The sequence below is a fragment of the Dysidea avara genome, chromosome 11, assembly GCF_963678975.1.
Source record: "Dysidea avara chromosome 11, odDysAvar1.4, whole genome shotgun sequence".
Taxonomy (NCBI): domain Eukaryota; kingdom Metazoa; phylum Porifera; class Demospongiae; order Dictyoceratida; family Dysideidae; genus Dysidea; species Dysidea avara.
The window spans coordinates 19,732,574-19,747,094 of NC_089282.1; the positions used below are offsets into that span (position 1 = coordinate 19,732,574).

The 14,521-nt window shown below is 36.3% G+C and overlaps 1 protein-coding gene across 1 annotated transcript; it reads right to left on the minus strand.

Annotated features, from left to right (window-relative positions):
• Positions 1–431: 431 nt before the first annotated feature.
• LOC136239368 (uncharacterized) lies at positions 432–14,160 on the minus strand. The gene is made up of 6 exons (XM_066030104.1): positions 13,918–14,160; positions 10,838–12,837; positions 5,939–5,975; positions 927–1,205; positions 811–864; positions 432–750 (listed from the first exon to the last, which is right to left on the minus strand). The coding sequence occupies exons 1-6, from the start codon at positions 14,093–14,095 to the stop codon at positions 584–586; spliced, it is 2,715 nt and encodes a 904-aa protein (XP_065886176.1). The 5' UTR covers positions 14,096–14,160; the 3' UTR covers positions 432–583.
• Between the last annotated feature and the right edge of the window lie 361 nt (positions 14,161–14,521).

The following is a 14,521-nucleotide window of genomic DNA, read 5'->3' on the forward strand; positions in this document are numbered from 1 at the left end:
CTAACATTTAGTAGTGTTGTGAAGCCTTTTAAATGCCAGAATTAAAAAAATTGCAGGTGCTTTGATACAAGCAAGGACAAGTGAGTTATGAGGCTTCAAATATATCCCATACATTTAGTATGGACTATTCAGGCACACAGATATGTTTACAATGTGAAAACAAACTTGTTCCAGTACAAAACCATTTTGGGAGTGAACATGTAATATAGTTCACCTCTTTGATACTACTGTTTTTGGCTGAATAATAGCAGGTGGGTTAGTATTATGCACTTTTCACAATTTATTGCTCAGGTGAGTGCTGATCACTGTAAGTGTTATTATATATAATAATAATTAAAGTTGGCTTTTTCAGAGAGGTGGCATTTCTTTACAGGTGGTCAGTTAGCTTAGATACTGTAGGTTACTGTGTATAGCCACAATAATTTTCAGCTCAACTGGTCATTCAATAATTTTTCAGCATGAGATTGCTTAGCAGGCTAGGTCGTGTTTAGTTCTGCATTTGTACTGTACTTCTAATACAATATTACATAATGTTTGTCAAATAAGTAGCTATATAAATGAACCATCACTGGATTTTTGAAGCTCAGATGATGCAACACTGATTCATCCAGTGATACATTTGCTGGCTGCCTCTTTGGTCAGGGTTTTCAGATGTATGAGAAACTTGCTGTCTTGAATGATGATGACTACCATCACTCTGGTGTCTCCCTTGAGGACTACACATTCTATGAGTACTTTCCCTTTGGTAATCTACATTTAAAAAATTCAAAGATACAAATTCACAACAATGCCATCCATGCAATGTCTCACCTGCAGTAGCATCATCACTTCTCCTAGATGATAGCCCACTGATATCTTCTGAGCCTGTAGTTCATACAGCAGATAATGGTATATACAAATTGTTCAGACAGAGATGTTAAACATACCAACTATAAATTTTCTCTCAATTTCATCAGCCAGTACAAGCAACCCCACACTTGGTGCTTTTAATGCAGTCACTAATTTAGACCAACTTGCTTCAGTGTCACTGTTTAGCCAAGTTTTAAACATGTTAGTACAACAAGCCTCAACATATCCAGAATCATTGCGCTTAATAATGTCAATCAAATCAACATTCAGTAATATAATTCCAAGGTCTTCCCAATGAATAGTAGCTTGCCTTCGAACATGATCATTAAGCTGCAACAATGTTGGTCTGTTAGTGCCTATATAGTACAAATTAAATGGTTATCACTTCCAAATGAAAAAGTAACTAATAAATTAATATATAATTATTGTGGCATGTGATTTCATGACTTTAAAGAGCATGTTCAAGTATGCTGTATCATTGGCAACACAATGCTAAGGCAAGGAATAATGGAAAATTGGAAATGAAATCAAATGGCTTGATGTACACAGGGAAACCATTTCTTGGAAGAAACCTCTAATATACATAATACTACTGCTACTATCATTCATATATACTTTTTATTGCCGGAACCCTCATTTTAAATTGCACTTGCTATTATTATGTAACTGCATGTCTCAGCAAAAAGTTGCTATAGGGTACCTTTTTATCTAAACAAGTTACTTCTAGAAAAACAGGTATCTGAAATTAATTAACAATGTACTACATAATATGCTATTCTTTGTTTCAGCTGAGCTAGTTTTGTTTTGTTGCATATAACATTAATTCAGGAATTACTGTAACTAAGTTTGTAATTCATGAACTACTTTGTATTTTTGTAATTATGTTGCTATATAATTATATATATGCACTGCTAAGGAAGTGTAACTAAAAAAAAATCCAGAACTAATATATGAACTGTTCTATAGTGTTTTCTTACATACAAGTTTTTCAGAAACAATTATATATATATTAGGTACACACCCCTCCTGTTAAAATACTGTGATGTTTTTGACATGTAGTTTTTGCATGCATGTATATAATAGAGTAGTCTGTTGTACAATGTTGTCACTAGAGAAGTTGTTGTCGCAATTTGTTTGTAGTAGGCGATTATTTCTTTTGTACGTGGCTGTATATTATTTGTTGTTTGATTACACATTATCTACTTCTTATCAACATAACTAATACGTATAAATAAATTACAAATACTAAAATGAAAAATGTGACCCAGTCTGGAAAACCAGTCTTATCGCCTATTTAAAAGTGTTGAGAAATGTTGGCTTTAAGTATTTAGTGTGTTGTAACTCGCTAATGGTTGAAGTTATGTGTACCAATTTTTCACGTTTTATATTTTACACCAATTCAATTACCTTTCAGTACGTATTAGATTGGTTAGCTGTTGGTTACTTGTACCACTATGCAAGTAGCTAACAGCTAGATTTCAAGCCAAGGTTGACTGTATCAGGCGAGCTCCAAAAAGGGAGGGAGGCGAGGGCCTGGAAGGAAGGCAAGAGGCTGTTTTAAAAAATTGAAAAAGATGTACGGATGAATTTGGAAAAGTTATTGTCTCAAAACTGGCTAAAACGAAAGCGCGTTTACAGCACAGGTCTTTATTCAACACCATGGTGCTGTACCACATACAGCTAGCTCCAGGCTCTATTAGGGCCTCACACTGCTCATATGGATCACTACTGTGCTTGGGAAAGGCAGCCAGCAAAGAAGACCACTCAAATCTAGCTGATTTTGGTAATGAAATTTGATAGTTTATTCATGTAGCTTTGTGTTAACGTTGAAAAATCAAATCTGCTGACATCGGCGATAACACCAGTTTTCCCAGATCTATTACAAATATGCAAGTTTTAATCAAGCCATCGTTTGTCTCAAATCCATTGAATCTATACACCATCCTATTTACCTGATCATGGAGAGTTGAATATCTTTGTTTTATTCCTGTAGCCTGATGTTACATGCGTTTATTAATGAAGTAGTAGAAATTGTCATCTGAAATACCTTTATTACTTGCATCAGGCCCTCCCACATTATATACTCTTGCTTGCATGCACAATTGAATGCAGAGCTAAAAAAACTATTACAGTGGAACCTCCCTTAATGGTCACCTGAGTTGGGTGGTCACCTTAACATAACAGCCACGTGACTAGGGTCCCAACTGATTCCCAATCAGTTTGTACAGAAATAGTTCGCATTAAGTGGTCACCTCTATAACACGTATAACAGTCAGCTTTAGCCGTCCCAAGCAGCACTTCACTACACAAAAGGCCTCTCACAAAGTAGCCATTACGGTGAGTAAACTAGCTGCACTACTTCATACTTCTGTAATACGGAAAAGTTATAAACTCACAGTATAGAAAGCTTGTGGCCACTCCATGGCTTTGCCTCTTCGTGTGATTCTAATTAAAGCTCACCTCACGATCTTGATTCCTGGATTTGTAATTGTGTAGTTAACATTAACAGTTCACCGTCTTTAAGGAAGTCCCTGTTTTTACTTCATAGAGTTTGTAGCTAGGAATCATAATCAGCTCAATTACTGTCTCCAAACTCAGAGTAGCTTCGGGCTCATCTTTTCTGCTAATTTGTCTGCTATGTAAGTAGGCGGTGTACTGGGGTATAGCTAAATACATTTTATGTAACTAAACCTGAGTTTTATAAGTCCCTGGAACCTTTGTATACAGGCCAAACCTCAGCTTACGGCCTATGGCTGCTTTATGGAGAATATTGAGTTAGGCAGCCACCTCTCTATAAAGGCCAAATATGTCTGGCCCGAAGGTGACCGCTTTAGACAGGTTCCACTGTAATACCCTTGGTGGATTTCCCAATTCACAGTGAACATTTTAAGCCAATTCCCAATTCTCTAAACCAAGTTGTGGTTTTAAAGCGCCTGTGGTTTATTTCAGCATAGTCACTGTACAATTTGATTTCTTCGCTCTTCCCAATCTAGCACTATAATTCCAAAACTTTTTACCATGGTAGGCTAAATTCTGATTAAACCTCCCTTGGACACTGTGAAAATACTAGTTATGACAATAAAACTTGTGCAAACTATGTAGGTTTTGATGTATTCAGACATAACACTCACGTACATAGTGAAAAGTGACTACATGCATGGTGGTTGTGTACTGATATCTCTGCCACATGACGATTGCAGGCAAATTTAGAATAATTGTCAGGCCTGCCAACTCTCACGGGTTTACCGTGAGTCTCACGGTTTCACTACCCTGCTCAAGGGCAGCAGATCGAATCTCACGGTTTTTGAGGCCTGCTAACTCTCACAGTTTCACTAATCTTCGTTGGATAGAATCTCACGGTTTGTAGCGCGAATGTCACGGATTTCAAGTTTAAAAAGTCGAGACTTTTTTTTTTTTTGGTCTCAGCATAGCATCTACCAGTTTTTTTTTTACTACACACTGCAATACTACAATAAAGGTACAGAAATCTCAAGATTTTTTTACTTTCCAGGTTGGCAGGCCTGAATTGTTTCACTGTCTGACATTGTAACAAATTAGGTACTACACAAAATTAATAGCCCTCAATTTATTGTATTCACAATGAAGGGTTCTTGGAATCGATGAAGTGACTTACATCGTCATTACAACTAGAGCTGTACCGATAATCGGATCGGCCAAAATATCGGCCACTGATACGACATTTTTTACCAATATCGGCATCGGTACAGAACAGTGCGAGGACGATATCGTTACCGATATTTATACAGCAATAGTTTGTACATAAACGGATTATAATATTGGTTTTCTACGTTATCCATGTGGCTGTTCAGTAGCAGTGGCTTATTGTTCACTGTACAGCAAGCGCTACGCTACGAGAAGCCATAAAAATACACACGATTCTAGTGTTTGTTGCTGGAAAGCTTATCAGGCTTATATATATAGTACCTTCAGTTGTAATATAAAAGAACAGTCACAGGATATAACCAAGAAAACCTATACTGTACTGCTGTACCACCCTTCACACAAGCCAATAAAATGCGGAGTAATGCAGAAATATCCGTTTAAGGCTCCATGGGAGTATGCATAAAAATGTTTGTGGGTGCCTAATTGTCTGGATTGCACAATAGAAACTCAAGCCACTATTACCATAGGCAGAGTGAGCAATGAATATATCCACATGTTGTTGTGGAGTAGGTAACTGTACACTTTTGCATAGATTAACTATGACTTTTGTTTGTAATGCAAATATCGGATCGACTATCGGTTATCGGCTTCTTTTGGTGGTATCCATATCGGATATCGGTACATGCCAAAATCCCATATCGGTACAGCTCTAATTACAACCCACCTGGATATGATGCCCATATATACACGAACACAGAAACACAAGTGTAGCATCAATTGCTTGTCCTTTACTGTGTCGCTATCGCTGGAGTGATAGTGATAAGTAAAGTGACTGGAGCCTGCATGCATCACTGCTACAACCCAATATCAGGACACAAGTTGCTGTGTAGCATTAACGAGCCTTATCTAAAATTATGTCACAGACAAAAAAATGGCTGCTATAGTAGGGTGACTCTTTTGATTTTTGTATAGGTGAGTATGGGACAAAAAATTTTAATGGTCATGAACGAAGATGTCCAGCAGGTATGGTTATAAATAAGCCGAAAGAAAAAGGATCTAGTGTTGTTTTGAAAATCAGTCGAAAATCGCTTGTACATACTTACTGTAGTGCCTTATAGTCATACCTGCTGGTTATAGCTTGATATCTTTGCTCTTTGCTGAGATATGACCACTCAAAAATTTTCGTCCCATACTTGTCCATACAAAAATCACAAGAGTCCCCCCACTATTTTTATGTCTGTGACGTAATTTCGGATAAGGCTCATTATACTCTCAGCTGCTTTGTTTTCTTACTCAGTAGTAAGGTATTTTATTATTAAAATATTAAAGGACATTCATTAGTTGGTGCTGACATCATGGTTACGACTTCCACTGCAGAAAAACACACATATAACAAATAAATCAATATTAAGAAGTTCAATACTGCAATTATGGCCTCACGCTAAGGCACTTGGCAATCACATACCATGTTGTCTTCGGTGCTGTCTAGGCAAACTCTCTCCCTAAAAGTATATACAATATAAATAATGGTCATAAAATAACATCATCATGATCCTACTACAATGCTGTCCATTACAAAACCTCCACTTTACAAAAAAAAAAAAAAAATGTTTCACTTGTTCACATGCTTCATGTCACACTCAAGACATTCCAAACCATATCATAGTAGTTATATACTGTATTATCTTAAACGCCAAAGTAAAGTGAGTGTATCAGTTTGCTATGTATAATCTTGCTACTGCATGTACTTAGTTGTGACATACACTTTATACTTCATTGACTGTACACAGGGGTGGATTGGGGGGGCCTTTCAGGTTGAACCTTGAACAGGAAATTTAAGACAGAAAGTGTGCAGAAGAATGCAACACATCGCGAAAGATTGATATGCTCTAATAGAGCAGTCCTGAACTATCTAATTAACTATATAGCATCACGCGTGATGATAGCTCATGTGATATGGCGTCACTGCTTGAAGGTTCTTAGTTTACTAATTTGTTAAGCTGCTTTACTGTACCCAGTTATACTTTATACTGATAGTAAAATGTCAGTAACTTTAAGTATATGGAACATAATTGTTTTACTAAGTTTTAAACTCTCAGTAAAACATCAGTGAATGTGGGTTTACTGAAAAACTACTAAAATAACAAACAATTAACTGTTCCATATACTGCGGATATACCACTCTAGTAAACTAAGAAACTTCAAGCAGTGTGTGATATGGATTGTTTAAAATTCAGCAAATGGCAAAAGACACACGCTCACTGTGAGTGGAAGAGCTGGCGACTACAAGGAAACAATTGTGTTTGTTGTTGTATAGGTATGTCTGATTTGTATATAGCAGATTGCATTTCTGTTTAAGATTGTGTGATTGTTTACGCACATGCACAATAAAATCGCGGTAAACTTGAAGCTATGATAGTTAAAGCCAGAGTTGGAGAAGTTACTTTTTCAAAGCAATATATTACGTATAACATAATACTTTCTACACAATGAAATATATTACAGTTACATATTACTTAAATAAAATAATAATATTGCATATTAAGTTACTTGTGAAATGTAACTTAATACTATTAGCTGTAAATATTGAAGTTACTGAATGCAAGTAACTTTATGATGTTATGAATTTGGACTAAGTTACTTTAATATTATGAATTAAATTAACACTATGCATGCAGACCACATGTTTTCACACAGACAGTGGGCATTAATAGTAATAGTCTATGTAGTCATGTGGTATGCATCAGTCTAATGGACCGGGCAGCATCTTTTAATAGGTGAAAGATTAATGGATTGAGGTAATAGATCGCTGAGTAGTTTAATGGATAATAAATAGCATATAAAAGCCATTTGTAATGCATTACTGGCTCCTTGTTACTCATAGTATTACTTGTTACATCATGCTTATCGCTACTCGTTACCCTGCTCGTTACGTAACATTATTACTTCGTTTGTTACCATTAACGAGTTAATAGTTTCCAAAAGTAACTTAAGTTATATTACTGCATTTCGCAAAGTAACACGTCATATTACTTCAACTCGCAAATTGTTATATATTACGTAACACGTTACCCCATCTCTGGTTAAAGCTACTGTAGTATGTACGTGAATGCCTGCAATCCAGGCTCAGCTACAATTGTAAGATCAATAGAGCTTGGAAGGAGGAAAGCATACTTAGTTGATTTACGGTGGCGAGTAGTAAGGCAACATTTTGCTTTTGGGACTGAAATACCACAAAATAACTACAAACCTTGGCATTTCAGTAGGGACGGTTTACAATGTCACTGAATTTTTCAAAGCAACTGGTGAGGTTAGCCCAAAGGCTGAATGCAAGAGGCGCGAGCGAAGTTTGAATACTTATGAGATGTTTATCATTGGTCTAGTGCTTGATCCCCCCCAAGTTGTAACTAACTGGACAGGGCAAATTTCCAGCTGTTGTTTGGCACCATTTCTGCATTTCACATTCTATGATATAATGTGATGCAATAATGTGTTGTGTACTGTTACTAGTCTCACTGCTTGACAAATTGAATCACATTCAATATTTAATCATATTGTGAATATAAGCCATTATATCAAATAGCATTATTTTTAGTATCGCCCAGGACTAAAGCTAGATACACACATCATGTTTGTTAAAGTCTGCCTAAGGGCACACTTTATGTATGAATGCTGAGGCTGTAGGCTGGGATGTACTGAGTTTCATATGTGAACTTTAGAGGGTTACCCTCCACCCAGCTCAGAGACCCCTCTCTTGAAAAATCGGATCTGCCCCTCAGGCTGGTACAAGTCACTATTGTAGTGAGCTTTTCACACGTGAACATAATAAGACATTTTTACAACACCATTGGTAAACTGGGTTGGAAAATGAATAAGCCAGCCGAAGACTGTACAAGTGTACTGATGTAGCACTTCTCATGAACCTCTACTGTACTGTATGTTACATGCAGACTGTTTGCACAAGAAATTTTATTACTTTTACTACATTATTTGATGCATGTATTTAGAAGTGCTTTCTCACAACATTTTTTTAGCATAAGTTTTTCTGTAATCCCTGCTACTTTCACAGTGGTGGTTCTTGCAGGTAGCTAGTTCACTCTACACACCAAGTTATAGCAAAATTGCTTTAGCCATTCCTAAGGTAAGTATTACTGAAATTTCTTAGTTTTCGTATTAAGCAAAATTGCTATAAAATGCAAACACATACTTTAATCGTCCTGCAACTTGGCACACTAAACAAGGCATAGAAGCAAATCTAAGTACTAACTTTGGTAGACATTGACCACACATAAATACCTTTTTATTGGAGTAAGTATTCTCCCTGGAATCAAGATACTCTAATAGAACACTTAAAATAAAAAATTCCCACGAAAACATTGAAAAAAAAAAAAACACAAGCTATGTGTGACCCATGTTTTACTGCAATGTAAACAAATACATGTAACTTACGCTAGCAGAAATGAAACAAAGATATTCTTACTCTCCGTGAAGAGGCAACTGTATATTAGATATTTTGATCTTCACTGTTTACTGAAGCGATCAAAACATGCATAAAATGTAGCACATATTTTTACATAATGGCATTTATCTCAAAAACAGAATTATGGAAACAGAGACACATTGGGGTTGGAACTGTGGATAACCAAGGATCCACTGCATTGATAGTGACATATATTGTAAATGGCAAATCACATTACGATGTGGTAGCAGTGATATTACTACCACTCAAAAACAGCAAAGCTGTAAAAAAGAGTGCGGCCCTCAAAAGCCTGGGTGAAAAAAGTTGTGAAATCAAAGGTGGTGGCCAAGAAATGGCTGCAATGAGAAAAGTTATATCCTTACTGTGCTCAAGATACCATTTGTGCAGTAGGGATATAACACTTCTTATTGTTTTACTATTATGCACTACTCCAGCTTGTTTCAGTACTTTTTATCAATGTGCTGCTATATATGGTTCCTATTCTAGTTGAAAATTCCTAATTTTTCTGTGTACTTGTTTGTTAACTTTTTTTTGTAAATAATCATTATGACTGGTGAACCCACGCATGCCGCATCTGAAATGGCACCGTGTGCCCCAGCTATATCAATTATCGTCTGAAAAATGAAGTATCCATTAAGCTTCACTGTCATCTGTTCAACCTGTTACACAGCATTTCACATCTAGAACTGTTTGAAAAGCACCTCTGCAATCCATGCATACCAAAAGAAATGGTGCTACATGCCCCAGTTGTATCAATTATCATCTGAAAAGTGAAGTATCCATTATGCTCTGTTGTCGGCTATGTTCAACCCATTACACAGCAGTACAAATTGAGAACTGTTCCAAAAACATGTCTGCAATCAAAATACCCACTATGAAAAATACAGACAATTTCCATTACACGAAGAGAAGCCATCATGTGCTACCACCAAATCGACACTTTTCGCTGTCAGCAAAGATGACTGGAACACAGAGGAGGACACTGGTACAGTCAATTGCAGAATTCTTGAAAAAAGTATGCCGTGCCGTGAGTGTTTCCGTAAGGCTCCTTGTGAGTAAAATTTATTGTCCTTGCCACGGATTCAACAGCAACTGAACCACACTAATCTTTTTCCTCAATCCGGGTGATCCGGCGTCACTACAAATAGTTTTCCAGCCCACGGAATGTTTACGGCACGGGAAAAGAAATTTCAACAATTCTGCAATCGACTGTAAGTCCATGAAGAATGCGTTGTACATACTGCGGTATGCCAAAAGGCACCTCTCAAGCTGAAGCGACATTGAACAGTGAAAAAAACAAGCCCGTAGCATTATTGAGTTACGCTTGTCTGAAGGCACCAGGTAGTCAGTCAGCCAGTCAGTAGAAAATTCCATTAAAAAAACTATTTTTAAAATTCCGTAGCAACTTGTTGAAAACGTTTCGGGTCGATCTGAAAGTTTGTTTGGACTTAGTTTTACCTGACCAATACTGCCTCATTGTTGTCAGGGAAAATAGAGGCTGGTTTATGGGTGATGTTATTTTGTGAGCCACGCCTACTCCTTTGTGGTCCCTACTATAGGTAATGTATGACAAGCTACTTTCATCGGAATGTGATTAACACAAACAGGCCTTTTAAACTATTACACAGTCAACTTAGCCTGTTTTATCACAAAACAATATTAAACCTAAGTACAAAGATTAAGTTCAACTTTTTATCAGTCAGCCAAACAATTAATTTATTAATGTACATGCAATAGTACACCACAGACAACTTTAATGAATGCAAATCATTTCCACACAACCAAGCCAACAGAAACAATTTATAAATATGTACACATACAGTACGAAAAGTCCCGATATTATGCAATCACACAACTACACGAGTGCATAACTACATAGCATACCATCTCCTTTAAAAAATCAACTGAAATCAACCAACACACTTGTTCTCTTTCCATTTTTTGCTCTTCATTACATTTCTCACATCGTAATTCTGTATGAAATGGTAACCGATTTTTAACACCAGCAAATCCATTGCACAGTGTGCCATCTATCAGTTTACATCTACAAGCAAATCCAATTTTGAAGTCATCCTTTATCTGCATTTTCTTGCAGACTGTTTGTAAGGAATTGTACAGTTTTTCACAAACAATGTCAGCATTAGTTGATAGGATCATATCACTACGATGATACATCTCCACAGCAATACTGTCTATTTTGTCTCTGAGAAAAATAAACTGATTATTAGAAATCTGAAAAATTATCAAGTCCTCGTAAACAGCTTTGTTGTACTGGATACTCCAACCAGTAGCATGATTTTTCATGCATTCAGCAACCAAACAACAAAACACGCCTCGTGGGAAATATCTTTTATCAAACTTTATGAACAATGAGTCATAAATTTTATTACCATAGCATCTTTCCAAACATTCATCTATATCACCAGGTGCTGGGTTTAATAGAGCAGGCATGAAGTATTGATCAGTTTCATCAGGCAAAATGGCCATTATATTAAGGGAGACAAATAGTTCGAGTAGGTGCTCATAGCTCAAAATGTCATTAGGAGCAAAATCTGGCCGGTATACTTTGGATAACATATTCTTACTAAAAATGCCTTTGAAAAGTTTTTGTTTGATTTCACGAGGTGGATCATACTTTAACTCAATTAGTTTAGTCAGTTTATCAAAAAGCCATTGAGGATCACAAAACACAACATGTTGTAATGCAGGAATATGACTGTAATATAACAGTATTCCAAGTTCATGAAAATACTTGAGAATGTCATTAACATCTTCTTTCTTGATGTAGCAGTCTTCTGCTATTTTAATGCAACGTTGATGTGAGATGTAGTATTTTTCATTATGTCGGATTTCAAGCTGGAACAGCAACCAACTAATAGGAATGTCCTCACTAGTTCTCCCAATTTCAGACATGTTTTCTATTGCTGTGCGTATTTCTTGAGCAACGTCTTTTCTGCCATCTTTTACTGTGTTGGAAATAGGATGGACAAGTTTAGTGCTCTTGTGATTTCGTTCTGTTATATAAAGGGTTGAGTCCATTGGAATTCTCAGTATATCATCCTCCATTGTTTGCTCAATCTGCAACACTCTATGATCTTGTTCTTCCTTATTATCCCCACACTTATCTAAATGTGTACCTACAACTAACAAGTGACCAAACTCTGATACTCTTGTAGCTCCAACTTTACTAGTAATAGAACTAGCAGATGACTGAATATTAGCTAAGGCAGTTTTCATCAGTTCAGCATTAGTATAGTGTGCAGTATTTTCTGTTAAACATTTTTTACCCTTTCTATAGAATTCAATAGTTTTGGTCATGATATCTTTAGACATATCAAATACCATAACATATCCAGTAGGAGAAGTAGTTAATGCAGGCATGACATCAAAGAACTCAGGCTGGCCACCACTATCATAACAAGCTATCAGGGCATTGGTTTGCTTAACCACCTCAATAAATGCTAAATTTTGACTATTACCAGATTGGATTCTTTGACTAAAAAAATATTCATCCTCTATTTTCAAATTGGTACTTCTATGATTTGGATTATGTGAAACATTTTCTGATAAGGTACGCCTCTCAGCAAGCTTTTGATTAATTTTTTCTTTCAGTCGTCTTATTTCATCATCAAATTTAATTTTTACCCAGACAGATGTAGATCCATGACCAGTAATTGCTACAGCAATCCTACATTGTACTAGCTTTCTATCACACACCCCAGTACTATTTCGTATTGCATCAGGATCTTCACCAAGTAAGACTTTTAACAATGATGATTTCCCAGCTCCAGGGGGACCAAATATTAACAGCTTCAGTAGTTGTAACTTCTCTGACCCAAGATCATGTTTGGCTTGATAGTATAATTGTTTAAAGCTATCCAATGCTATAATAAATGCAGGAGAAAATTTATAAATAAGGATGCAAATTTCATGACAAAAACCTTTTCAACACTAGTATAATACTACACCTGCCCAAACACACGATCAGTTATTGCAGGCCAGGCTTTATCTTCAATTATAGCTTAGCACACAGATGAACAGTTTGTGGTGTCAAGGTTTATTCTTTTCTTAATGGAAAAAAACAGTGAAGACAGTTTACTGATGTGTATACATAGGACAAATACACATACAGATGGACATGCATTCAATTGAACTGCCCTACCTATCAATGTCCAGGGTCTGTACAATAAGTAACTTGTAAACCAGGCTGCAACTGATTTTGTAATCCAAAACAGCCCAGCTATGAAAAGGGTGCGGCCTTCCATAATTAGGCTACTATGAAAAAGATATGATTTCAAAATTTGTAACACAACAAACTAATTGACATAATATCATTGCAGCAATTTCTTGGCCGTCACCTTTGATATATCTTTTTCATACTACCCTATTTTTGGAAGGCTGCACTAGCTGGGCTATTTCGGATTAGGTATTATTTTTTATTTTTGTATTTGCATAGCTGTGCTGGCTTTTACCTTTTTTTTTCTACAGGTAAATAAAAAAGAACTTGATTTTTTGTATCATTTTATTCCATATTACATGCTGAATGTTGTGGGATCTTGAAATGTGCTAGGCACATGCATACATGCATGGTTGGTTTTTATATTATAAATCATTGATAATTAAACAGATTTCCATTACACTGTGCCTCGATAGTTACCTGACACACGTAAGAAATTGCGGTTTAGCTGGTAGATGTGACAACAGATAGCAGCAAAGTGCACTGCTCTATTAGAGTATCTTAACCACATGACCCTTGTGTATATGTTTGGTATGTGTAGTTGCCTGACCATTAATTTAGTTTTATTTTTTTTATTTAAAAAACTGTAGTACTTTAATATTTTCTGAGCACTTCTCTAATAGAGTGCACAGTTTCCTGAGCAATTCTGAATACTCTATGAAGTAATAGAAAAATTAACACAACATTTACATAGTAAACAAACAAGCATTGCTATAAAATCTCTCACGTTTCTCCTGTAACTTTTGCTCAATTTGACTGGCCAAATGATTAAATTCAACAGGTGGACTTCTAAGGGCTACCAATACATGACTCCAGCTGGCATCAGGTGTTGTTTCCAACCACTTTTGGAACATACGCTTACAGCACTCTAGACTATCTTGGTAATTTACTTCAAGTATATCCATGATTCTTCCACCGGTTGAATCTAGTAATTGTATACCAAGATTTCTCCATTTGACTGCAGCTCCTGGTACCACATGATTGTGTAGGTCTCTTAGGTAGGGATGGTCATCAGCTGTACAAAATGAGTAGCAGGTATATCACTTAACCATATACAGCAAACTCATTCAAAATTGACAATATAGTGTTACGACCTGAGAAAAATATGATTTGTGATACATTGTCTAATGCTACAATGTGCAAAAGATTTGATGCCTCCACACCCACGTCTGCCCCTATACTGCATACAAGACATCATTAACTATGCTGCTACTACAGAAAACAATACAGGTTAGAAAGTTCCATGCTCAAACCAATGAAAAACCGTTCAACAAATTTCTTGCAAGAATTCTTGCATAATGGAGTTAGAAACACTAAAGTAACCATGCATT

What these genes read in the sequence shown, in the direction of transcription:
- LOC136239368 (XM_066030104.1), bottom strand. Translation starts at nt 14,095, where the DNA reads ATGGATATACTTGAAGTAAATTACCAAGATAGTCTAGAGTGCTGTAAG. An exon ending in TTGATTTTTTAAAGGAGATG is followed by an intron (nt 5,976 to 10,837) that starts GTATGCTATGTA and finishes ATATACTTTTAG; the next exon opens with GGAGAGAGTTTGCCTAGACA. An exon ending in AAGTGATGATGCTACTGCAG is followed by an intron (nt 751 to 810) that starts GTGAGACATTGC and finishes TTTTAAATGTAG; the next exon opens with ATTACCAAAGGGAAAGTACT.